The 26,915-nt window shown below is 42.9% G+C and overlaps 1 protein-coding gene across 2 annotated transcripts in view; it reads left to right on the top strand.

Moving 5' to 3' along the window:
• Positions 1-2,904: 2,904 nt before the first annotated feature.
• CAPZB (capping actin protein of muscle Z-line subunit beta) overlaps positions 2,905-26,915 on the top strand; it is a 61,019-nt gene continuing 37,008 nt past the window's right edge. For both annotated transcript variants that reach the window (XM_074892703.1, XM_074892704.1), the window contains exons 1-2: positions 2,905-3,017; positions 19,305-19,394. In XM_074892703.1, coding sequence (XP_074748804.1) covers positions 3,015-3,017; positions 19,305-19,394 — 93 coding nt within the window. In that variant the 5' untranslated portion in view covers positions 2,905-3,014. The remainder of the gene's footprint in view (positions 3,018-19,304; positions 19,395-26,915) is intronic.

A 26,915-nucleotide genomic window follows, 5' to 3' on the forward strand; every position in this document is an offset into this window, starting at 1 on the left:
CCGATGTTGCAGGGCCGTTAAGCCGTCAACTGACATCATTGTTTGCTTCCTTTGTTTATAGGCCCTCGTTTTAAAGGGGTGAAATGCCTGACACGAAGCCTTTTGAGCACACTCCGTCCTGTTGAGGTGGGCGATTCCATGCCAGGAGGTGTGGGAAGTCCCTGTAGCACAGGTAACGCTACCTCAGAGCCCTCAGATTTATCCAGTGTCCCTCAATGAGCTGGTTTTGGTGTCGAGCCCTCCACGAATTGCAACAGAAAGCAGGATGGCTACAACTGTAGTTACATACGCGGAGCCTTCTGCCTGCTGAGATTCACTCCACGCTGCAGATTGCAGCCTACCAGGGAGAGTCTGGTCCTACATCTTAATAAACAAACAAAAAAAAATTCCCTTAAGCATGTCCTGCTATAAACAAGCAAAGCAAGCAGCTGGTCCTCATTTGAAAAGATGTTACATCAATTGCAGAAGGAATCTGCAGATCTTCTTAATGCAAATATTTTTTGGAAAACAAAAAGCAGCTGTTTATTCTTCTTTATACCTATTAGCAGGAAAACAAAATCCGGGATGCTTGTATTTCTTCCACTAAGAAAAACATCCTCTTGGCCTCAACATTCATTTGGATCTCAAATTGTTTAAAATACACTAGGCTGCATAGTTCTGCTATTGCTCTGCTTCTTCAGCAAGCGTCTAGAAATGGTTTCTGTTCATAACTGTAAAAGCTACTAAAAGTAGTCACTGAATACTTTGCATGAGTTTTGTGACAGAAATAATGAAGTTTAGAACATGCATTTTCAAATTTATCAACTCTGTCCTCCCAGACCCTGCCCCAAGGAAAACATGCACATTAGATGTGTGTACCCCTGTAAAATTGATTAATAATTTGCCCTGTGTAATGAACAGCCTTGCTTTTCTTAATTACTGCTGGTAGGCATCTCTGAGGGAACACACGGACTGAAGGATCTGGGGATTGCAAAATAGAAGCCACTTTGGATTGCTCCATTTTATAAACTGGGTTTAAGGAGGTTAGGCTGACTTGTGTTGGCAAAGAATTGAATTCAGAGGCTCTGGAGCAGGGAATGGCTCCTGAGGTCTTGTGGCCACACTATTAGCCATGACAAGATTATTTCCCATCTTAGGGTTTATTTGGTAGCGGGTTATTGATGGAGTTTTATGCGCTTTTGTTTTTCTGTGAAGTAATATAGCTCCTGTTTCTCTGGAAATTGTTCTACTGTTTTCTATCCTTTGCTTCCCGGGGTCATTTTGTTCCTGCACTGAAAACACCAAAGGTTTAAAAATGGCAATAAAGGAATGGAAAAAAGCAGTTAAAGGCTAACTTAGCAAAATGGGTGACAGCAGATTGTCAGAAGTCATCAACACACAGGATAGCTTGGATTAGTGATAGCTGCTACCTCTGCACGTGGTCGTTTGTCGTGCAAATTCACGTTTAACAGTTACGCCTCGATGCTGACTATTGCAGCTGGATGCGTGTTCACTTCCCTGGAAATCGAGCTTGTTCTTTTCCACCTGGAAGCTACAGCTGTTTTCTACTGTTAAATAAAATGAGCGCAGTAGGGTTGGTGTTTCTTGGAAGAGCCCGTTTGGTATCTGATCGATGGGAAAATTTAGAGTCATCTGTGATAACGTCCGAGTGAAAAGTCAGAGCTTGGCCTTGGGGGTCTCTGGCAGGAAGGACGTACCACAGTGTTACATCCAGGGGAAAAACGAAGCGGTGTGCGGCCCCTCCTTGACAACATTTCCAGTTTCTGCAGCAAACCGAGGAAAGTAAACGGGCTTTTGGCTCACAAGGGCCAAGTCTGCAGTGCAGGGGCCAGAGAGCACCAGGGGAGGGTTCGCCAGGATCCTGGCACCAAACTCGGGGCCAAATGATTGTTCCAAAAAAGCTGCAGAGGGAAGCGTTGTCACATAATGAATTTTACAGAATATATTTTGTCCCATAACATATTTTGTCACATAATGCTTTCCTGGGGTAACTGAGCGTTGCAGCTCTGAAATTCACAGGTCGCTATGGAGAAGTTCAGGTCTAGAGTCTGGAACCGGGATCAGTTTTACCTGAGATCAGTGAAATTAGTGCATTAGGGAAAGAAAATGGTTTCTTTCTGGGACAGTTTGAGAAAAGTAGAAATAGTTTTATTTGCACATAGACTCCGATTTGCTGATTTCTATCTCGCACTTGGAGATCTGTATTGCAGCTGCCTGAGCCCTGAAGTCATCAGAATAGGTAAGCATCTGCTTAGCTTCCAGCAGGTACCTACATGCTTGGCTGAATCAAAGGCTAAGCTTCCAGAGAAGGCTGAACACTTGCTTTTCAAATTAATTAACCCTGGTCTTAAGCAGTCAGAGGCTGATTAGTTCTCCTTGTCACTTCAGAGCTGGACTAGCTGTGCTCCAGGCAGCTCCAGTGATGATGCTCTATCCGTTACCACTGTACAGTCCCGTTTTCAGCCCTGATGAGGTTGCCAAAACGTTACCCATTCCGGCTGGCATTTTCCGTGCTAATTACCTGCCCCGTACTGCCCTTCCATTAACCCCAAGGCCCGTTTAAGTGTTTGAAGGGGGTCCCGCGGAGGGACGCGCCGGGCCCCGGGCCCGCCCGCCACGAGGGCTGAGCCGCTGGCGCGCCCTCCCGCCGGCCCCGCCCCTGGCCCCGCCCACCAGCTCTCTGATTGGTCGTCCTCACGCCCGCGGGGCTGCTCCCTGGCGGGGTCCCGCCGCTCGCCGCGGGGCGGGGGGCGTGGTCCGCCTCGCCCCGCCCCCCTGCCCCTCCCCGCCCCGTTCGCGCGCCGCGCTCCATACTTGGCGATGGCCGGCGAGCCGCGCGGTGATTGGCGGGGCGGCGGCGAGGGGGCGGGGCGGCGCGGCGCTGACCCGGATGTTCACTCCTAGGCAACGGCGGAAGTGGAAGGGCCGCGGCCTGTCTCGGAGGGAGACCGGACGGGACCGGGAGGCGCCGCCGCCGCCGTTGCTACCGCCCAGCACAGCCCCGCCGAGCCGCCATGGTAAGGGCGAAGGGGGCGGCCCCTCGCCGCTGCCCGCTCCCTCTCCCCGCGCCCCCCCTCCGCCCGCCGGCGCTGCCCCTTCCCATCCCCCTGGTGCCGCGCCCCGGCGGCTCCTTCGCCACCCCCCGCCCCCCCCCCCCCCCTTCCGCGGGCGGCGGAGCGGGTGGGCCTCGCCTGGCCTCCCCGAGTTAGCGGTGAGGGAGAGCCCGAGCCGGTGCTGTTAGAGGAGAGGGAGGGGTGGCCTGGCCTGGCGTTGGGAGCGACGGGGGTGGCGGCGGGGGGCTCTGCCCGGGGCTCCGCAGGGCCCGGGGGCGGGCGGCGGGGGCGTCCAGGCCCGTCCGGCTGCTCTGCTGTCCAGTTACTTCCAGGTTTCTGGGCCTGATACCTGGGGGGGTGTTTACAGAGGGAATGCTTCCGCTTTGGACGACGAATGTTACCGCTTGATGTAGCTGGAAACGGAGCGGGTGAACGAATGCAGCAGCGGCAGCTTTTAGGAGTGATGGGGCCCAATTTGCTATTGCTGCAGTTCATAAAGCCTAAACCCAGGGTCTGGCGTCTCCTCTGGAAGCTGGGCTTGCTCGTTAAGGCGTACTAAGATCTAACGGAATCTGCAAAATACAGGAAAACCCAGCGCAGTCAGCGCAGGTAATGTTGCAGTGGTGGGTGCCACTCTTCTGCGTGGATGAGAACTTTCCGTTTTTCAGAGGTGAATCTCTAGTTTCTTCAGTCATGTAAAATAATCTCCATCTTGCTGTGTGTTTGCTGAATGGATTAGCCCAAGTCACAACCTTTCAACTTCATTTTGGCACCCTGTGTAGAGGGGGCAGATTTCATCAGCTCTAAACAAATGCAACAATAAGAAGGGGAACTGGCCCAGGCCCTGGTCTGCTCCCAGCTCTGCCTGGGTGGACGTCTGCTTTTGTGGAGCCTGTTTAAGGTGGTGTGACCCCAGTGGTGGAATCACTGAGATACTTTATACTGTTTGGGAATTTGCAATTCAGGTTTTCCAACATAATTTAAGAATGTTCAAATGTATTTAGATTTAAAAAAGAACAGCCTGGTGCCTGGCTGTATAGCGATATAAAGGCTGGTTAAGCAAGCAAGTGCAATCCTTCTTGCCTTCAACCAGAAGAATTTCAGAGACAATACCTTATGTTTTTTCTTCAGAGCTGAAGATCATAGTGATCCTGCCACCTGTATTTTGCAGGATAAATATCTTTAGTTTCTGATGAAAGGTGAAGAATAGTTAAGATCAAGGTTCTGCTCCTCTGTTCTTGCTGGAACAAATGAGATGCTGTGTCTGACTTCTGAGTTGAGGGGTGATACGATGGAGCATCTTATTTCAATTGTTATCTTATTTTAAGATACTGAAATCTGTATGTGTGAGACCTGACTGTACAGTTTGAAACTGGGATTCCAACAAACTAGCCTAACTTCTACCATGGCAAAAACCCTCACGGGAGAAGAATTCGAGGAAAACAAGTAGGCTTTGTGTAAAATAACAACGGTGATACCAGCTTCTTTTAAGGGGACATGAAAGCATGCTCTAAGAAGAATCCAGTCAGGGTTTAAATGTAACTATATCAGTTTTTTGGATGAGGTAGAGCACAAATCCTTTAGAAATTTCCTGAGTGTTAGAAGTTTATGCTGTCTTCTGATTTTTTTTTTGTGTTTACTCATGGACATAAGAGAAATTTGATCACAACTTCCAACACTATATGCTAGTCTCTGATGTTGGGTGGACTTCAGGGATGAACCTGTGGCAGCCTCTCTGTTATTCGTAGATTGTGGTGGCTGTGTACGCACCTGAAGACTTAAAGAATGTGTCAACTTAAGCGTGGTTTATCTAGGTCCAGTAGGAGCGTGCAAGATAAATCTCTGATCTTGTTTGCAGACTGACTCTTAGAATTAACTGAGCGTTATGCAGATAGTGCAGCTGCAGCATCCAGTTTCAACTTAAGTGCAAACCCAGTGTCTAGAGGACTTCCAGGATCTTTCATTTTAGTGGGTATGAAGACACAGTACTGAAATGGAGCACTGAAATGCTGAAATGGCCTTTTCATTGGAGGCAACAGCAAGTTTCATGACAGCTGAGAAGCTGGTATGGTACAGGATATTAGGTCAAATGCTTTCTTGGTACCATGGGGTTACCAATATCTGTGTAGAGCAGAGAGGTGGGAACCTTTGTCTCCTCTGCACCACCTCAAGTCTGCATTGCTCTGGGTGAGCTTATGTGAGAATTCAGAAGTGTGTCCGCATTTCAGTCAGGTGCTTGGTGAAACAGGGCTGGGCAACACATGAAGCTTGAAAACTGCCTGGATGGATGCTGTCTCTTGTGCTAAAAATAAATGGAATGCTCTGTTCAGGGCAAAGCAGGACTTGGGAGAGTGGATCTGCTGAGATTTCTGGAATTGTGGGTTATGAGTGGATGGAATCCAGTTAGTCTTTGTAAAAATAAAAATCTTCCTTTCCAGGTTACGTAAACGGTCCTGATCACGTTAGCAAGTATTTCTTCTGCTATGCAACTCTTCAGGAAAAAAAGCAGACAATTTTAGCAAAACTTTAAATTTAATCAGCCATAAATTCAGACTGCCTCGTGTAGTGCTGGCTGCACATCATCCGTTTAGAATTTGTGAGGCAGCTAAAAAGTGCTGAGGCGCAGCCAAGGATGCGTGATGCGACACTGACATTCAATACATAAACCTCGCGTGCTGTTCAGAGTAACTAATATTTTCAAGGTAGGGGCTATTTGTCTTGGGCAAGCATGTTGCTGGTTGATAAATAACTTGGTTTTGTGCAACTGCTACCAAAACTATATTAAAGGATTTGTGAAACTGAAAGACTGCAGGTAGCACTTTTCCAGCTGCTCGAACAGCGAGCCCGTCTCTCTTCTAAACTGGTTGTGTCACTTTTGAAACCCTACCATACAGCCTGAGAGCTCAGGGTAGGTTTTCAGTGTCCACAGCAAGTCCTTTGCACCTTGTGCCTTCTGAGAAATACTGACTTAAGCTGTTTTGTAGAGTCACATTTTATTAGCCAAGTATATGAGCTTAGCTAAATGTTATCTTAAAAGGCAAATTCCCAAAATAACCAAGTTAGAGGATATCATTGGGATAGGGAATACTGCCATTGCAGTGATGCTTAATCTTGTGGTTTATTAGTGAAGGAAAAACATTTGCAAGCTCAAGTTGTTCAAACAGGGTTTCCTCGTATGGTAAATATATATGCTGATATCTTACTAGTTGACATCTGGGAGTAAAACAAAATGAAACTGCAGTTCAACTCTTGAATTGCTATTTTTAGTCCTTATTACTGTAGTTGAGTAGAGAAATCACTCTTTGGGAACGAGAGATTGCTGCCCTATTCGATTTCTGCTTCTGCAGTTGTCAGCTCTGCTTTCCGTCAGTTGACTTTCATGTGTGAAGGATAGCTGATTAACTCGGGGGTTGCGCGTGATCACGGAGCACTCCCCGGTGCTGCGTACCTGTCCAGTTTGGCAGGTGGATACTTCTGAAGACTTGGATGGGGAGTGCCCATGCTGGTGTTTATTCTCCTGCCTGCCCTTTGGAGGGGTGTTTGGTCAAGTCCAAATGGCTCTTTACTCTGCTAATTTGTAGAGAAGTTTTTTGGTTCCCCCCCCCAAGCTGGTACACATTGTAGTAGTACCACCTCAAGTTGAAATAAAACTGAATATGTTTCAGTGTCTGCTGAAGAGCTAGCAATTTTACTGGAGAAGCGTGAAATTCTGGAAGGTGCCTGCACAGGCAGTATAAGCTGGAGTTTAGGTCTCTGCTAAGCCCTTTTTTTACCCCACTTTAATACAATGGGATGCTTAAGGATTTATTCTTTTCCAGACAGAGGACATGACTGCAGGAGTATAAGATGCTCAAAGTGACGTTGATCTTCTGTTTTTATTCATATTCTTAGGCAGTCACTGTGCATTATGGTTTCCCACTTTCCCATTGATTTATGCTAGGAGTCCTGAAGAGTTTAAAAAGCCTCAACCAAATCTTTGTCTCTTTCCTTAACAGACAAGGTCCAAAGCATGTGTATGCTTCCATTCTTCCTAATTCTTTGCCATTTCCAGGAAGGGTGAGAAAAAGAATCTCACTTAAAAACAGGGAACTTCAAATTTGGTTTTCTTTTATGGATGAAACCTGTGTGGTCTGAAGGAGCAGTTAATACATCTTTCCCAAGCTTCCTGCTCTCTCTAGCTGGGCTTTAACCCAAGGTTTGTTTGCTGATAGGTTGTGTTAATTAAAAAGCTACTCTAACTCGAACATAAAGATCAAGAATTCAGGCCCATGCAATGGAAGTGTGGCCACTTAAGCTGGAGTATAAACTGATTTTTTTTCCTTCATCTTTGTCTAATGCCTTCTTAAACACTTAATAGGCCATGAATGAGGTGTTTGTGTTGACATTAAGGTGAGAATTGACCAAATACTGTGAGTAGACACCTAGCAAAGAACTGGAACTGAAACCTGAAATGCGTTCGGAGAATATGAAGCTGTTGTGCTTTACTTGAGCTGAATGCTACAGGATTCCTGTCCCCTGGATCTGATGGAGTGGCCAAAATTCACTTATGTGGTCTTGGGTCCTAAAGCAGGATGGGGGGGGATGCTTCCAAAGAGGTTGTCTTGGGAAGTTTGAGCTCTTGCCTGTGTGGTAGATGGGGTATTTGCTTTTGAAACTTCCTTCATGGGGCACGAGGGTGAATGCTGGTTAGGCAAATTTTAAAGATGTTTCCCTGTTACTTGAGCTGAGAGGATTTATTACAGGAAGAAAATGCAGTGTACTTGAGGAAGGTGCTTTGTTTGTTACCTAATTAAAATGTTGTAATTTTCCAGGTGCTGTCTGGGTAATGCCAAATGCAGTGGCAAACCTGTCCTTTTTCTGGGTTTTTAGATACAATGAAGTTTTGAGTGAGGAATCGAAAACAGGATCTATTTCTTGTGCCCAAAATAGGCTTCTATTCAGAATTACTTCAGTTGCATTAGATAACATCTTGCGCTGTGTTTCTTAGAATGGTGGCCTGAGCCTTGACATCAACCAGTACGTTTAACTTTCTTGTGTTACCTGGTGCTGTTCTTTTGCCCTACCTTCCCCTTCTAGGGTTTAGAAGGAAAACGTGCAGCATGTTTTGAGCTCGTGCTCTTTGTGCTGTCGCTTCCAAGTTGCTCTGAAGAATTACAAAATGTATTTGCATGCACTTGACTTATCTGGCTGCTCTTCTCATAAATTACCTACTTTATTCCTGCTGTGTGCAAACTAAGCCTTACTAGCCTGTGTTATTTTTCAGTGCAGGGTTGGCTTAGGAGTCCTGACTCTCAGTTTAAACCCACGAGACATTACTCAAAGTGTTTGCAGCCATGCTGCAGAGCATGTCCTCCTGGTGCTGTTTCCCTGAGCCATGGAGGATGTCCTCCATGTCTTTTTGCCACAGAAAGTGGAGCTGAGTGCGTTGACTTGGAATTTCAATCATGTCCTTGTTGCAAAGTGGGAGGGTTACCAGCCGGGGTGAAAGCAGAATCCAGGATCTAACAATTTTAGCAGCATCAGCTGAAACAAGACTGAAAACAGTGCTTAAGTAAGAGGATTTTGTGCGGAAGGAAAAAGGGTTGAGACTGCATTGAAGACATGAGCTTAGTGGTTGCCTTAAGCCACCAATCAAAGCCACCATAAATAAAATACGCTTTATTCTCTCAGGGAATTTTGTTTGTATTTCTTCAGGTGACACTTTCTGTCTTTCCCATTAGACAAACTGCTGAGTTTGAAAGTGATGCCCTGTTACCTGCCTTCCCCAGTTATTTTTGCTTTGGTAAATATCAGGATTTAAAAAAAGCTTGCTGCTAGCAAAGGTGATTGGAGCCTGGCTGATAGCCGGTGCCTGGCTGATAGCCTGTGCTTGCAATTTGAGACTGGCTCAAGAAACAAGAGATGGATCTTTTGGTGAGTTAATTCAGAGGAGGAGAGAGTCATGAAATGGAGGAATGAGGTAAAATATCAGCTGCATTCTGCTGACCGCAGCAGTTAATAGCTGTATTTATCCACCAAGTCCTGTTGCTGTGCAAATTTAGGGGTCATCGCAGAGAGCTTTGGGTGTGAAACTAAGACCAGGCATGATCTTGGCTCAGTACTGACAGTGCTCCACTGGATGGTCAAATACAACTTTCGTGTAGCCGTCAGGACTGGCAGAGCTATTTCAGAGCTTGGTAAGGTGAAAACAGGCCAAATGGAATAAGTATTAACTTCGTATTAAATTGAAGGAGAAATCTGGCATGGATTGAAACTGGCATGTGCCTGTTACGTGAAGCCCTGCTCCTGCAGAAACTGTCTCTTATTACTTACATTTATTAAAAGTTTTGCAGAACCTGTATGTATTGTTAGATCACACACTGTCTCTCTGCAGTTTTGACTTGAGGGTGGGTGAGACATGTTCAGAAGCAGCAAGGAAAGCATAAAAAGACTGAAAGAATAAGCAAGTCAGGGAATTACAGCAAGGGAAGGAATTCCGTGAAGCATGAATATCGTGTTAGGTCGAGAGGTGATATTCTTTTGACCTATACGTATGCACCATTAGCTTCCTACTTTAAAACTTGAAATCCTTAGCACTGAATCCCTGGGACAAAACTGAACTGTCTTGCAAGCTTTGCAATGTAGTCAGCAAAGTATGTCTTGCTAGACACAAGCGAAAGGCATATTAACCTACTTTTTTGACCTTTTAGGCAATCGGAGAACATTCAGGGATGAGGGCTAATTAGATAACCTCTCTGTCTCTCCTCTCTGCCGTGCCAGGCATCCGATTACTTGCCAGAGTTATCTCGTGAATTTACAACCCCGGCTACTAGACTTCAGGACGCTGGAAAGTGCTGAGCTCGTATGTTAACCCGGGCAGCTGTCAGCATGGCGGCAGCTTACCTGGGGTGACGGGGGCTCTACAGACGGGCTGGCCTAAAGCATTACACTGAATTTGTGATGTTGAATGTTTGTGGTAGTTATGCTTTCAGTAAGCGTGTCAGTGTTTGTTGTCACCTTGGTAATAGAGTAGATGCCTCCCTGCTGCTATAATAATGTGCTTTTTTTCAAATGTTTTTGATGTAAATAACTTCTCATATTAAAAAAATCTAGGCTGTAGTTGACTGGAAGTAGAACCTGGATCTGTCAGGCCAGGACTAACTTGCCAAACTTGACTATTTCTGCAAGAAAAAAGTTCTTCATTTCCATTGAGCAGTTCCTCTTCTGATACTTCCGTGACCAGGCTGATTTGAACATGAAGCAAGCAGTATGTAGAATAAAAGAGCATTTTGAAAAGATCATCGAGCATTAACAGGATTAAAAGAAAGGATCACAAACGATACGTTTGCGGATGTTCGGGATAACAAATGGCAGTGTTGAATCTCAAGAGCTGCTGTATTTGTAGTAATTATGGTTTCAGTTTAAAAAAAAATAATTGACCCTTGTAAAAATTAATCAGTCCTTCTCTAGAGACTGATTTGGGTGCTTCCTCAGTAATATTTGAATGGAAGGCAAGAAGACAATGTGACTATGAAAAACAGGTCATCAGACTTATGAACCAACAGAGACCTACTGTATTAGCTTATTTCAAAGACTGAACTAATCCAGTTAGCCAGTTAGTAGTAGGTTTACAGACAAAGAATGAAGTAATGAAGTGGGAGGGTGGGGATGAGAGAGTATTAATCAGTAATTTGGGATATATCTGCAGACTTGAAGCTAAAAGCTATACAAAAGGATCTCTCAGAGGTTAAGTTGCATGGGAGATTTTACAAAAGGGTTGACAAAGTCGGGAAGAAGATCCTTTGAACGATTTCCTGTTGCATGGGCAGCATCTTCTGTCTGGTGTGAGTGAGCTGATGGGTGAAGGAAGGTGGTTAGGAGGGAACTTCACAGTTTTTAGAAAGCAGGACTTGCCTGCACACTGCCTTAGTGTATGCCAGAGTATTTGTGAACCTACAGACAATGGTTGCAGGGTAGTGCTGAACTGAGTCACGAGGAAATACCAAGAGGCCTCTGAAGTTACTTGATGCATTAAGGTAATACTGAAGGGTTACACTGTCAGCAAAGCTGTCTGGGTGTCTGTCTTTTAGGGGTGCATGCATATTTGTGCTCAAGCCAACATCTGTTCTGGTAGTGAAACTATTAGGCAGACATTACAGGCTTCCTTATGAAGTGTTTGCAAAATCAGGACAAGTTCTCGTATCTCAGTGCTGTGCTGTAACAGGTTTTTTTTCCATTTTGTTTAGCTAAGGTTTCCTATCTAGTTTAATCTAATAAAGAAAATGTTACTTTGTGTTAAATCCAGACTTTAAATGGGAAAAAACCCACCCTGTTGTGCAGTAACATGAGTCTAATTAAATTTCTTAATGTTAATTGGCAAATGTGGTCAGCTCTGCAATCAACTTCAGTGTCTTTAATCCCGTTTATTAAAAGTTAGCGATGCCTTTTTGCAATCTGTGCAACTTTTCTATGTAGCTATTTTACTGCTGTCCCTGTTTTACTCTTTCATGTGGGGCTAATAGATTGCATGTTCATTTGATGCCATGATTTGCTGGGAAATGACTTTTTGCAAACTTTTATGCTTCACAGGAATTCTTGGCACCAGATGAAAGCTAGTAAATTACATTGTCATGTTCAATGACAAGTTTAATAAATAAAACATTGTTTCTGTTACCCAGAAGACAAACGCTGGTGCAGAAATCATTAGTGATGATGGCAAAAGGTCAAGATATAGAATAGGCTGTTCCCAGAACGCCTTGTTGCTGGTCCACCCTGCTCTTCATTTGTACGTGTGGCTCTCTTCACTGGCCAGGTGATGGAGACTTGCATTGGACTCCATGTAAACTAAAGTGATAGATGCTAAATTAGTTTTGAAAGTAGATGCAAGTTTCTACCATCTTGACGTACATCCTTGCTGGGAAGGAGGTGCCAAGCAAATGTTTTTTTTTTTTTTTTTGCTGTGTACTGTATACCTTTGTAGATGTGCTAACAGGAACTGCTATGCATCTAGCTGAAAAACAGCAGCGAGGAGTGCAAAGTAGCTGCAGAACATGCTCCAGGAGATGCTGAATTCTTACTTGTAGAGCAAATAGTGAATTACAGTCAAACAGCCTGCTCCAGACTATCAGGGGTTGTTGGTTTTTTTCTCGATGGATGTAAGACATCTTGACAAATAGTTGTTCCATGAGATTGGGCTTCTTAATAAAGTAGTGCAAACAGCTCTGGTTTGTTTGGAAGTTAATGGATGGAAATGCCTTCAGTGTATTATGATTCACTTGTAGAGATGAGCTAGGATGTTGGGTAATGTCCCATGACCAGTGAACAAGGCTCTTACGTGATTTGGAGGTAAGAATGATGAAGTCAAATACAACATACGATTGAAAGGATGTTTGGAAGCATCTGTCTGAAGGTAAAGCAACAAACAAGGATTTAGCAAAACACTGGTTGCAAGCTTTGAGGTGCTCACTGGGCTTGAATGGAGGAGGAGATCTCTTTGGTAGTTGCTCCTAGAAGACCATTGCCATTCCTTTAGTCTGTCTAGGACTTGCCATAGTTGTGCTGTCAGCCTGAAATGGTGAGAAGTATCCAATGTCATCAGCGTGCTGGTGGCAATGAAACTTAAGCTGCCTCATTTGCTCTCCCCCCGTGTGAGTCTTTGGAGCAGACGTGTAAGTTACTTTTTCCTGTAGGACCTCTTTAAAGAAGAGATCCCTCTTCTTTAAGCAGTGAGCACTTGCCTTTCTGAAGTTAGTGTGTATTAAATTTCTGGACCAATGTAGAACAAAAGCTGGTCAATGTTTTTGAGATTTAGAGTAGACCTTTCATTTTTTGACAAGCATGCATGTGCATTTGTCAGGGTGTATGACACCTAGACTTGAATTTAGAAAACGAGTCATGAAGGTGCTTCCAGTCATTAACTGGGACTAGGACTGCTTCTCCATAGCACGCTCAATTGTTTTAAAAGTTAGAGCAGAGAAGAATAAAAGAAATAATGTTCTGCAGGAGAACATCTCTGAGAAGGATTCGCTAACTCTAAGGCTGTGATGTGACTTGCACGATTGCTCTGTAAGTACCGGTTACAGGGGAGCTGTGGGAGATAAGAGTACAGCAGCTTCTGCTAAAATCTTCTGATCTGTCACTTCTTGCTTTTATTTTAATCTCGAGTCTTTCTCACTTGTAATTCATGGAGTAAGTAATTAGTCCGTGTGCTTGGTCTTGACCACAGCAAATTGAGCTAAACATGTTACTAAAGGTACAGTGTGGTCATAAGTGTCTGAGGTAATAAAAGCCACTGGATCACATCCTAACCAGAGAAGACACAGCTAGAGGTAGGTCAAGAGAAGGAGAATGTAGTCTGCATTGGTGTCACGTTCTTTTAATAATCTTTGACCTGTTCTTTTATGACTATCCACAGCGTAGTGTAGCTTCAGGTTTTATTAAGTTTGATTGTTTCTTAAATATGCTATCGCTGTTTCTCCCACTAGTGCACCTTGCTGTCAGGAAGATGTGATTTATAAGTACATTACAAGTGGTTTTAGATAGGGTCTGCCAGAAGAGGGTTAATAGTCAAGGGAAAAATAATGTAGAAAAACAGATTGCAAGGAATATGTGCAGCTGATGGAAACGTCATGAGTGCAGAACTTGCCTGGGATTCATAGATCGTACAGAGCTATTCACCTTCTCGTCTAATATCCTAAAAAGTGAATGCTGACAGCCGAGAAGGGAATCCTATGACTTAACATACTACCGTACTTTTTATTACACAGGGTTTACAATAATTCAACCCTTCGCTAAGGCTTGTAGCAGTAATACTATCCTATTGTGCAATTTGAAAAGGGAGTCTTCTGCCTTTTCAGCTCTGGAAGCTGGCAAGGATTAAAATGACAAGCAGGAGAGGAAGCTGTGTATCTGCTTCAATTAAAAAAAATTTAGTGTTTTAGTACCACAAAGCTGAAACATTCGTCAGACATTCCTCTTGGGAGAACTGACAGGAAATAATATGATTTACAATCTGGGGTATGTCTGCAACATAAAAGGAAGGGAAAAAAAAGTAATTTGCTGGTTGTGTACTTCTGGCCCTGGATTAATTTACAGAGATACTTTGCTTGTAAACTGACCAGTGACCAAAGTGATTGCTTCAAATTCTGTAAGTTGAGCAAATGTTCCATTTTTCCTGTCCCTTCAGGTTTTTATCTTATTATTTCTGTTCTCTGAAAATTGAGATGTCAGCTTGTACTTTAAATTTGGATAACTTTTCAGGTTCCAGTCTTGAGCAAAACTTGTGCATGAAGCAGCTTGAAGACCTTTGTTTTATCTGTTATAACTCAGCTTCTGGGTCCTAACATCTGTGACATTTCAGGGCCAAACAAGGGCAGCATAGGCCGGATAATGAATGCTCTTACTACATGTGTGTGGCTTTTACCTTAATCCTAACTACTGAAGTAATTTTTAGTCACCCCCTCCTTCTCAGCTGGCATCACAGATGGGAAAGGGCGTATGTAGCACAATCATGCCTTGAGTGAAGTGTTACATTTGGTTTTGCTGATGAGAAAGATTTGGTGGCCCAAGTGGCTTATTTCTCAGAAAAGGTTAAACTATGGGGAAGCTGCCACTGCAGTAGCACTGAACTACCTCAGCTGGTTTCTCTTGGTTCAGGAGTCAGCTCAGAGTAGCGTTAATATAGAAATACAATATAGAAGTGAACCAGCCTGGTTTTCTTTTTGAAGAAACTGTCTAACGCTGTTTATGCTCAGCAATAAAATAGACAAATGAGCAGGAGCTATCAGAACAAAGCTGTGAAGACCAGGGAATTAAATCTGCAGGTCTTTGTGATAAATAGAAGCGCATTCCTGCTGACTGTACAACCGGGAACTTTAAATGAAATCTTTTACCTCCTTTCAAGTGGAATGGCTTAGTCTTTGAAACGGGTAGAGTTGCAGGTTTGTGTAAACCTTCTTAAAGCTCAGAGTGTAGGTTAAGTCTTGGGTAACTAGCAATGGAGAGTTGTCAAAACTTCTGAATAGAGCCTGTGAATTTCTGTAAGTGTGTATAGTGAAATGCATATGTAAAGATATCATTTTAAAAGTGCAAAATACTTGCAGGTAGTAACTCTTCAGGTTGCTAGTGTCTTTTGAAAAGAGAAAACAAGCATAGCTTCTGTGAAGCCTTACTGGTTCTGCCAGTGACACTGATGTTTGAAAGGCTTCAGGCGTATATCCTGGCTTATAATAACCTCATTTATCAGGTGACAGTTCTGTGCAAAATATAATGCAGACATGGTGTGGTTTATCACCTTGGTTTGGCAGAGCACCTTTGGGTGCCCTGAACTGTAACAGTTGCATAAGAAGTATTTTACTTGCAGGTTTGCATGATCTTGGGTCAGCTCCTGTTGCCTGGTGTCAGCGTACAGTATCTTGGCCAGGGGACCAATAACAACTGCCAGCTATTCCTGCACCCTGTCCCCTCATCCTCAGGAGCTCTGTGGTTTAGGGAACATGACAAATCGGAGTCAAAAGGAAGTTCAGTGTTTTGCCTGTTTTAATTTTTGCAACTTGCGTATCTATAATAACTTCCTGGATTTTTTTGTTTTCTGCATTGAATGATGTCTGCCCATACTCAGCCTTTAAACAATATTGCTTACAGTAGGAATAGAATTAAAGTATACAGCTGTGCCTCTGTGCAACTACACATTTATACAACTGATTTTTTTCCAGCACTGTTTGTTTTCATTTGAGCCTCAGCACAGAGTGCCTAGATAACCAGAGACATGTGGCTGTTCTGAGAGGAGTTTTCTTTTGGAAATGAGCTCAGTACAGCAGAGAGACTGAAGAGCAGAGCTGATGTGGGCAAAGGAAGCTAAACAAACATAACCACACCTATAGACATATTCATAACATTTTTCCCTGTGGTAGTACCATGGGAAGGCTATAGCAGTTGCTTAAGTAGAGATTCTAGATAGCCAAACATCTTCAGAGGAAACTTATTAAGGAGCTTTCATCTAAGCTAATATTTTCAGTCTTTGAGACTCCTATGATCTCTAAATCCTTCTTCAGTGACTCGAGCTGTAATAAAACTTCATTTAGAATTTCTGTCTGAACTCCCTGCTCCTCCACAGGAGCTCTGTGCTGGATGAAACAGAGGAATGGTGGAAAACGGCCTCATATCAAGTAAACACTAAGCTCATTAAGTCCTGCAACCTCAAAGAGCTTGGCTTCGAGAGCAGCCCAGACTGGGAGACAGGCTGTCTAATCACCTTCTCGGTGAGCAGGGGTTTATAAGCCTCGCCCTGTCTAAAGGCAAGAATTCTGTAGAAATGTTTTGTCTGGAGGTCTGTTAGAAACTGTGTCTTCAGTGTGCAGTTTTACAAGAGAATTAAGCAAGTGGAAATCCAGAACAGGTGAAGTTAAGTAGGCTGGGTCAACTGTAGCGAGGTAGGTGACATATATCCTGAGTTCCCAAAGAACACAAGTTGTGTGAAGGCTTTGTGGAATTTTTAAGTGCCACTAATAAATAATGTGCCACTCTCAGAACTGCAGTAGTAGTACATCCCTGGGAGTGTTCACTCTTCTCTAAAATTGGGGAACTGTGCGCTGCTGGTTGTGGCAACTTGGGTGTGGTTCCTATCTCTTGGTATGTAAGTACCTACAGCTACTTGATATACTGCAGCTGGGGCAGAGGTCTGGAACCAAAGGATGTGTTTGACCACAGACCTGTTTTTTAAAACTTCACCTACAGTGAAAGAACCAGAAGCAAAAGATACTGGTAGAATTACCTGTTCAGTTCTGAAATAGGACCTACCAGATGTATCCAATACCACAAGGTACCACTTTGCTCTCTAATCTGTGTGCTTTGTGTTGCCTTTTTGACTGTGCCAGCATGGATTTATGCTGGATTAAAGTGAGTGTATAACCACAGCAGAACCTGCCTTTATTTCAGTGCTTTAAGAGATCTGTTGGCAAGCTGTTTAATTATTTAAATGCTCTGCAAGAAAACCGAAGAGTCCTGCTGCTCAGCCTTGTTTTTACCTCTTTGATACCAGAAAAAGATACTGTTAGTATGTGCTTGGATATTTTTGTTTTCCTGTTGCACACAGCCGTGTATGCCAGCCATGTCTGAACCCCTTTAAGGATCTCTGCCTTAAACAGTCTTGCTTGTGTCTCTTTACAGCTGTTATTGAATATGTTGTTATAAAAATGGTCAGTCCAAGTTATTTTGGTTAATCCATAAAACGCTGCAAATGCAGATACTCTTTTCATTCAGTGTAGCTTATTTCAAAATTGTTGCACTGCAAAACACATACTGTGGGGTTGCAGATTTAGTGGTGGGTTTAACATCATCTTTCCCTAGGCTTTTTTGTCTATTAAACAATTCCAGCTGGCAGAGGAGGATGGAGCACTTCCGTAAGTGTTCCCACGATCTGAAAGTGAGGAGCGTGACCTTGTGACCATGTGCCAGCTTTCTTTCCTGGACATAAGAGATAGCGGGAGGTAAAGACAATACTTGGTAAGAAAGATCCCCTGCCTGAGCTTGGCTGCTGGAGCTGGACAGGCGTGGGCCATCTAAATAGTATCTTTCTCTGGGGACTGAAAGGTTAGTAGCAAAAAAGTGAGTAGTTTTCCCTTCGCCTGAATGTTTAATAAAGATAAGTAAAAAGTTTGGAAAATCTTGGCTGTCACTTTTGTACAACAATACTCAGTTCAGTGATCGATTTGGGGTTGCTTTCCAAGATAAATAACTTCACTCCAGACTCATTTCAGCCAAGGATTTGCTTGTCATGTTATCCAACTATTTAAAGAGTGGGGGGGAGTTATGTATGTTACTTGAATGTGTCTTCCTTCGATGACAACAGGCGACTGTCATAAACTTCTGTTTTTGGTGTCAGTGCATCCTGCTTTTCAGGCTGAAGGCTCAGATCTTCAGGAGATTATTGCAGATATACAGGAGTTGATGCCGAACTGTCTGTAGAGCTGGAATATTTTGCAAAGATGATGTCCTGCAATCTGAACTGGATGAGAAATAAATATATAATCTCCCCAGACCAGGCTGTCTGACTTGCTGGCTGTAAAATATTTATCTTTTGATAGTGAATGGGTAGTACCTTTTAAGAACAGCTTTCATAATGAATGTCTAGAGCTCCCTCCTTTCCTCATTGCTAGGGTATAGCTTAATTGCAGGAAACTTTGCTTCCTGTTTCTCCCTGACCTGGGGCTGCCACTTGAATAATGTGATAATGTAACTGCTTTAGTTTTGAAGCCTTTCTTAAATAAAACTTCTGGAGCTTGGCAGTACACAGGAGGGAGAAATTAAAGCTAAGCTTGTTGTATATGGGTGGCGAGAAATCGCAAAGAAAAAAGGGAGGGGAAGAAGCAGTGAAAACAAGCTGGTTGTGCTTCAGCTGCCTGGTGACCTGCTGATCAACGTAGCTCATGCACATTTTGGGTACTGTTAGGCTTGCAGGAAAGTGTCTGTTTATATCTGTTGGCAAGAAGGAGAGCTAAAGGCTATGTCAAGAACATGGTTCAGCTCATCAGGTGTCTGTGGCAATGTCTGTTGCACATCTTCTGACTCTGAAGTGAAGTTTAAGGGGTTTTTTTGTCAGAGTTGGATGCGAGACCCGCTGTAATAACCCCTTTGGAGTACGTTGCTGTGATTGCTCGAAATAACTAAAGTCACTGTTTTCTCACATACAAGCCCTTTTGGTGTGTGTTTTGTAGCAGCATATACTTGTGTGCATATTTCATTCTGTTTTTTTGATAAAGCTGAAGGAGGGAGAGAAAGAGCTCTGTGTTGGGACAGAATTTGTCTTGGATAGTACTTAGCTCAAGCTGAATGGCACAATACAAATGAGGAAGTGTTAAAACTGCTTTGGGAGAAGGAACTTTCAGTTCCCTAACCCAGATTATTATTGAGATAGCATGGAAAAACAATGCATTAAACATTTGCACAAACGTTGGAAACGGTTTTTGGTGAGGTAAGGACTGCAGTCCTTTCCATCAACAGCATGGTGGTAAATTGGCAGCATGACACCAGTTAAAGCCCTGCTCTACAATCCATAGTCTAGAACACTTTTCAATACCAAGTCAATATCTGCGATCAAATGAAGCTGAACTTTATTGAAATCTATTTGTATTAATACAGAACATGCTGCTGCTGCTTAGAACTAGGAACTGTATCTCTCGTACCAGAGGAGTCAGCAAGCACTGCAGTTCGTGTGTGTGAATGGGATGTGTTACCTGTACATATTGTGACGGAGGGGTGTTCTTGTTTCTGCAGAGTGACCAGCAGCTGGATTGTGCCTTGGATTTGATGAGGCGTCTGCCTCCGCAGCAGATAGAGAAGAATCTCAGTGACCTCATTGACTTGGTGAGTATTGGATGCTCTGACCAAGTAATGGCTGAGCCCTGGGTGTAACGAAGATCTGGTATGTAAGAACATTTTCTGAAGCATCTCAGAGGCGTGGTGATTTGTTTTTCTCCTTGTCTTTTGACAAGGTTGAATAATACAGCAATTGCCCAAACAATGTCAGGAATCTACATGTTTATTTTGGGCAAGCCAACAGGTACTACTGTGTAGGCATGGACAAGCTTTTGGATGAAGGGTCATTAGCAGCTTTCTTGATGAAGTCATCGCCGGTTTGGAGGCTGCTGTTTAGTAAAAATAATTTGGAGCAGTTTATACAAGGTTGATGCATGCCCTTGTACGTGTGTATTGTCTCCTGATAAACCACCTGCCTGTTGGTAGTTTGACACAGGACTTGTGCTGTGGATGTGCTATGGCACGTGCTTCAAAGATGTTACTGAGACAGAATATGTGAAAACACTGGGGTTCTGGAGAACACCCAAATCTATTTATAATTTATGCTATATCAGGTATTCTGCAGTCTGGTGAGTATCCCAGAAAACCCCAACACCTGGCCAACCATCTTGTGCCTTGTACCTGTTTTCCACTTGCCCCTGAAACATTTGTTTTCCTTCTATAAACTGCTAGTGAAGAAAACTGACTTAAGAAGGATATGTATGCTCATTACTAGTTGCCCATCCTGTGATGCACAGTTGGGCTGTAAGAGGCTAGCTAGTGTCAGCTGTCCCTGTGTGTGGCACAGTCACCTCTGGAGTAACTTAAAGTAACTGAAATATGGATTTAATCTATATAGACCATACTATATGGGTGGCTGGGAAAACTTGTTTCTATTGTCCAGTCTAAATATATGGCTTATTTCTGACCTAAGCTTCTAAATTTTTGCAGACAGAGGACACTGAGGCTGGAACAGGGTGGTTAGACTTTTGAATTAAGCCTTTGCTCTTATCCGTAGTGGGAACTACATCCCTTTTCTCTGGCAGGTCTGAATTTTATGCATGATGCCGACAAACCTTATCCAAGAGACCCTAAAAACCTGATGGTTCTGCACACAGCAGCAATTTGAACTAGTGCCTCAATTAAATTGTGTCCAAGCTGTTTGTCATCTTTGTGTGCGGAAGAGCAGCTGCTCACCAGGTAGAAGTCCAGTTGAGGAGGTCTGTTCCTAAGTGGTACTGAAGCTGCTGTTAGTAAACTTGGGAGGGGTTCCATGCTGAAAAAGCTGTGTCTGACTTGAATTTATCAAGCTCTTATTTAAATACTGCTTTTAGTTACATAAGCCAGGGTACAGGTAAGGTTTTGTGGGTCAGGAAAGAAATTATTCCCTTCAGGAAGGGATTATTTCTCTTTCTTGAAACCATTTAGTAATTGGCTACATCTGTGCCACCAAAACTCTTGGCAACCTAAAGCATCATTTTTGTGGCTGTTGCTGGAGGTAGGACACAGAACAACTCAATCATTGATATGATCTGGTGTGACATGGTTGGTTTTCTGATGAAATTTGGAGGACTGAAGGGATATCAGGGTTTGAGCAGCTCCAAGGACCATTCAGAACAATGAGTTGTTTGGGGAGCTATGGTAAGCTTGACTGTATAATTGGTATGAGGTTTTTTTTTAATGACTCAGAAAATTGCTGGTTACCTCTAAATGTTGGAATTACTTTTGGATGGTGCTCATTAGTGCTCTACATGCTTTCCATCAGCAACACGCTCACTGGGCTTCTTTTCATATTGAAAGTGTAACATGAAACAGACCAGTTTGAATGACGCTTGTTAGGAGGGTCTGTGTGATTCCCACACTAGCCATTGCAGTCCCTTCTCTGGGGCAGCGATGGAATAATTTGTTAAATCCAGCATGATTTCTTTATTGTTGACACATCTGTAGACCTCTCCAGCAGCCTCTCTCAGCCTGACCTCCGCAAGACTGAAGTCTACACTCCAGTTAGACAAGAGCAGCGTATGCGCTGCCACCTGTAATAGTTCCAAAAACATCATAAGCCAGACTCAAGCAAATAGTTTTTTGACCTTTTTTGGCAAGTTTCATCCAAAACTTTACAGCTGACGTTTTCAGTCTGTTTCCTGTACCATTACCAGACAATAACCTCCTTGAAGTAAAAGGTCAGACTCCAAATGCATGACGAGCATGAGCAGGTTCATTAAATTTGTAATAGAATTATAAAAGATGGCACCCTGACTGCTGCTTCCTTTGTGCTTGGTTTTCCTGCTTCATTACACTGCCATGCTGGAGTAGATGTGAAGCAGAGGCCCGCATCCTTTTTTTGGTGTGAAGCGTACATTACTACTTGAAATCTGCTTGCAGCTCAGCTTGCCATAGTCTTTTTGTAGGAATTGATCTCCAGACTGATGAGTGTAGCTACTGTGTTGATACTTGCTTAAGATCCATTGAAAGGAGATGAAGATGACTTAGAAATGTCTTTTTACAAAGTTTTTCCAAAACTACTGTTGTGAGAAACTAACATCTACTTCCTGCTGGGGAGGATGACCGCACTGAGTTCCCTCCCTGAGGTCCCTCTCACTCTGTCAAAGTCATGCTCTGCTGCTACTTTTTAATAAAAAAGCATCTTGGTGCCAATATGAGTATGAGACTGTACATTAGTGCCCCCAAGTGTTGGGCTGATGAGGGAAAGGGTCCAAACTTGAACATGAAGTAAAAGGGTGGGTGGAAGAGGAGAATTTTTGGGTCACTGGCCCTCATCAGACCAGACACTTTTCATTCATTAGCAAAACAGTTTGTGGTTTGCCCTTTTACCACATCTGTTGTGGCATTTCTCAGACTGCCAGGTCTTCAATTAGGGTTCATTAGAGACCTTGTCAATCATAGGACTCTAGAAATTCTGCCTGAAAGAAGCTGTGCATGGTGCTGGTAATGTGCCTTGGCATGGAATGCTCTGGTTGGAATTCAATTAGTCATTATTTGTAAACAGACTACTTGGAGGCTGTCAAAATGTACAAGAGGACTTCTGAGTCTCTACAAAAAGAGTTTAGCGTAGGCACATACCTTCTGAGGACAGCTAATTTAACTTGGAATAATTTTCCACGTACATCTTCTGGAAACTGGGGTAACTGAAGCCTTGGAATCTACCTGTCAGCCAAGTCTGAACTGTAAAGCAGTTCCCATAAGAGGAGCACTAAAGGTGATTACACTGCTCTTAAATGGATTTGTCATGAGGATACGCCAAGCGATAGCACTTGTAGCCTTGCATTGACCAGAAATTACTGCTGGTGATGTACTGTGCTTCTCACAGATGTCAGTTGTGACTTACATCTGTTCTCATCGCTTGATGAAAGGAGAATATTCTGAGAGAATTGTCCTCCTGCTTCCATTCTCTTAAGATAAGCTGTACAGTAAGTTAGTCCCCGTGTAATTTTAGCTGTGAGAAACCCCAAAGAAGGCATCAGCTTCAGGTAGTGCTGCTTTGGAGGATCTTTTCCTAGGACACCTTGGGAGCACATGTTACAGGGTAGGTGAGGGATAGCTGGGGTCACAGTCTCCAGAATCCTTTTGGGTTTGTTGGTTTTTTTTGTGGTGTGTTTTTTTTTTTTTTTTTGCAAGACAGCCTCACTGATGTGGCTTAGAGGGTTGCATCTCTGGGAAAGGTGGAAGTTGTGTTTATTGTGCTCATGAGCCATGTGCAGCAAGTAAGGGGTCTGTGACAGGATTGACTTGATGGCTTTGACTTGAGAATGAAAGTTGATGTGCTCTCAGTCTTGGTAAAAGTTAGCAGGTTCTTTTTGCAAGTATGAGTTTCCTGCCGAGTGTTTAATTTGGATGTTTGCCTGTGTGTATATAATATAAATTAGATGAAAAATCCAGCTGACTCAGAAAAATCAGATGGCTGGCATAAAGTGGGGATGGAGAATCATCCTTACAAAACTGGCTCACAAAATGGACAAGCAGACTTGCCAAGAGAGTGGGGTTTGCTCACAGCCACAACTTTCTTCCTCTCTTTTCCCAGTAAGACTGATATTCAAATAATACTCAACTTGTTGCCAAAAGCTTTCTTAAAGTGCAGAATCAAGTTATGCTGCCATGGAAGAATTAAAGCTAGAGTTCCTTATAGATATAGCAGTCAGTAACTTTGCTGGTTATTTTTCAAGGCTCTGTTTGCAATTAAAGATCTGGGAGGTGATCATCTTTGCTTTCTCATCACAAGAGAATGCTTAAGTATTTTTAGTAGAATGTGTTACTTTTTAGAAAGTCCCAGAGTGATGAATTTAAAAATGTATAAACTTGCTATTTTGAAATATTTGAACAATATTCAGGACCTTGCTTCGTGTAGCTAGTGTGCCTCCAGGCAAGTCCCAGATCTGCTTGCATGCCTTTAGTAACTGAAGATATATGAAGCTAGAGAATTTATCCCCAGGAAAACTGCATTGCTTGGTCTGCACAGGCCATAAAGAACACGAGAATGTGACTGGAGCTTTTTGTATTTTGAGTCCAAGAGCCTAAGCAGTATGCAGTATCGAGGAGAAAGATAAAATAATTGAATGCAGATGGCCAGTTGAACATCTAGTGAGGGTGGAAGATGTTTTAAAAAAAAAAAATCAGACCCAGTGAAAACTTTAAAAGAAAATAGTGGAAGCAGAAGTGCATTGACAGCCTTGTGGTCTCAAAGCTGAGTTTCTGACCTGCTGTTCTTCCTGGACTTGTTGACTTGTGTGATAGGCTCTAAGCCACCAGCAGCCAGTCGGGTTTTTAATGTAAGGATTATTGGCTAAAGAAAGGGACTCTGGCTTGCTGAATAAATTTCTGGTCGTTGAGAGGCAGTTTTCCATTTGGTGAGTGGCTGTAAGCAGGAGCTTTTCCAGCTAGAAAAGATTACCCCTGGATATCTTGATGGTAATTAGAGATAGCAATTAATATATGTAGATTGCTAATGTGGTGCTTGGCTTAGAGCTAGCAACCCCACTTACTTGCATGAGATTGTGAAAGTGAATTTCACTTCTGGCTTCATATTCACTTACTCTTTTTCTTTTTAAGCCTAAACTGTGCCTTTTTTTCTTCCAGGCTCCTGCCACTGCACTGCTGGTGTTAAGAGACCCTTAAAATGTCTGTTTGAATATCTTTCTAAAGGAGTGTGTGTGGGGATCACTTGCTGAGCTTGAATCCCAATTAGAAGATGGGGGGGAAAAGCTAGGCTGTAGAAACATCGCTGGAGAGAACATGCCTCTGCGTATCCCTTAATTGTTGCTGGATATTTCCAACACCAGCTAGACTCTTGACACAAATAGTCAAGACTTCCCAAGATATTGATATGCTGTGATGGCTCATGGGACTTGTGACTGGTAATGAGATACAGAAGCCTTCACCTGCAGGTCACTAGTCAAAGTCTAGGGCACTCTGGTTGTGCCTGCCAGATGGCTAGCTTTTGTTTCTCAGTGAGCTACAGAATGGGGAATCTAGCAAAAGCCCTATTTTATCCGGTAAATCACAGGAAGAATGCCAAGGATCCTGTTTTATGAACGGTAGTCACCTTTCAGAGTTTTTTAAATGTAGTTCCTTGAGCTGAATTGAAAAATTTAACGTTTCTGCTATGACATCGCTAACTAGACAAACCTGGATCTGCAATCTTGTTTGCCTTTTTCTAGAAAAGCTGATTGCTTTTAACTTTGTTTTTGCTAATTCTTACAGTGCTGGAATTCAGTGCAAGTACTTGAATAAAGCCGAGCTGTTTCCAATATCAATTACATCTGGTCTTGAACACAAAAGTCCATTTAAGTGTCATTTAATAAACAAAGCTTGAAGAATGTGTGGCCCTTGGACATCTGATGGATCAAATTAAGGTTTAGCAATGTGTGGATTTGTGGGAGTGACTTTACTAGTGGTTTTAGGCCCAAGATGAGTGGAGCCAGGCTTCCTTCTTGAGTTTCCACAACATCCGTTAGGCCGTGTCTGTGTTCTGCAGGAACAGGAAATTCTGAGGCTGTGGAATGACTCAGAAAAATTATAATAATATTTTATTTGATGCTGGCCCAGAGGGGAAGAATCCAAGCTGAAGGGGGGGTCTTGTGCCAAAGTGGTTATTTTGCAAGAGTGCTGGGTAACTTGCATGGGCAATTCTTTGCGTTCGAGCGATTTCCCCAAGTGTTGTGGGCCACTTTTTGTCCACTTTTGTAATGATGTAAGTTGTCTTAAAAAAGAAAAGTTGGGTCTTAAGAATTCACATGCAATTAAAATATTCCTTTTTGGAATTCCTTTCCTGTTTGGATGTGGCTTTTAATTAAAAACTGCTCTAGTCACATGTGTGTTCAGATACCTGCATGTTATAGATGCAAATTCAAAAGCCAAATGGATCGGAATGCCTTCCTTGCTAATCTCTTGAAGCTTGCTTCATCTTCCTTCTGATTCTTTAAGGAAAAAATGTGTTTCATCTTTAATTTTGCTGCATTTAGCATAGTTTTCCAGTGTGTAAGGTTCTTATGGAGGACAGTACATGCTGACCTCGGAATAGACATGGAAAAAGACTATTTCCAAGGACAGAACCTTACACTAGCAATATTGCTGTTTGAACTATAAATGTGATTCATTTCAGTCAAGGCTGTAGAAGAAAACAACAACCACAATGTACTTGAGTGGCTAGTAAGCCAAAATATTAACTGTCCTGAATATGTAAGGTGCAGAATTTGATGTAATTCAGCCAGTATGATCAAAGCAAGGATGGGGAGTGCATCTAAGACGTGAAGACATGAAGTACTGTTCTTATCTCTTCTAAACGTTTAAAAATGATTCTTTAATCGTATTTTAAAAAAAATAATTCAGAAACAATTGCTTAGTTGATAATAAGTTCCTTTAACCAAGAAGTGAATCAAGAAGAAATGATTATTAGGTTAGCTACTCCAAAAAGGGTATGGTTTCGACTTTGGCACAAGTGATTATTTGTCTTGATAGCAGAGCAGTTGACTTAATTAAAACACTGTCCACATACCTGGCTTGCTCTGATGGAGAATACTGTTACACGAGACAACAGAATCCTTGTTCAACATGCAGGAGAGTATGCTTAACTCGCTTTTCATTCAGTTTTTCTTTCCTCTGTACTGCACACTCATTGTATATCTCCTTGGAAAAAAAAAAAACTCCCACAAACACAGTGCCCTGTTGCATGGTATGTGCTTCTGAATGATGCTGCTGTTCAGTTCCAGGCTGAACAGCTGAGTCTGGACCCCCAGAGTTTCTTCCTTTTTTCTCTTCTAATTTACGTTGAGGGTGGTCTCGCTCCATGACTATACATACAACCGCTGCAACAGATGATTGAGTGCTTATTTGTGGAAACATGGGTGCATTGGGGAGACAGAGTACACTGTGGGCCAAATTAAATTAATAATGGCCTTTAGCTAAAGATACAAGGTTAAGATTGTATTCTACATTTGACCTTCCACTGCTGAAAGTGGGAAAATCTTGTGTCAGAATAAAGATGGGAGCCCAGTCTTTGCTTATAAAACAATCCTCATAGCTTCAATGTTTTCATCGCAGTGATGCTTATTTATAGTGCAGTGATGAATTGAACAA

Source organism: Strix uralensis, chromosome 23 (genome assembly GCF_047716275.1).
Source record: "Strix uralensis isolate ZFMK-TIS-50842 chromosome 23, bStrUra1, whole genome shotgun sequence".
Taxonomy (NCBI): domain Eukaryota; kingdom Metazoa; phylum Chordata; class Aves; order Strigiformes; family Strigidae; genus Strix; species Strix uralensis.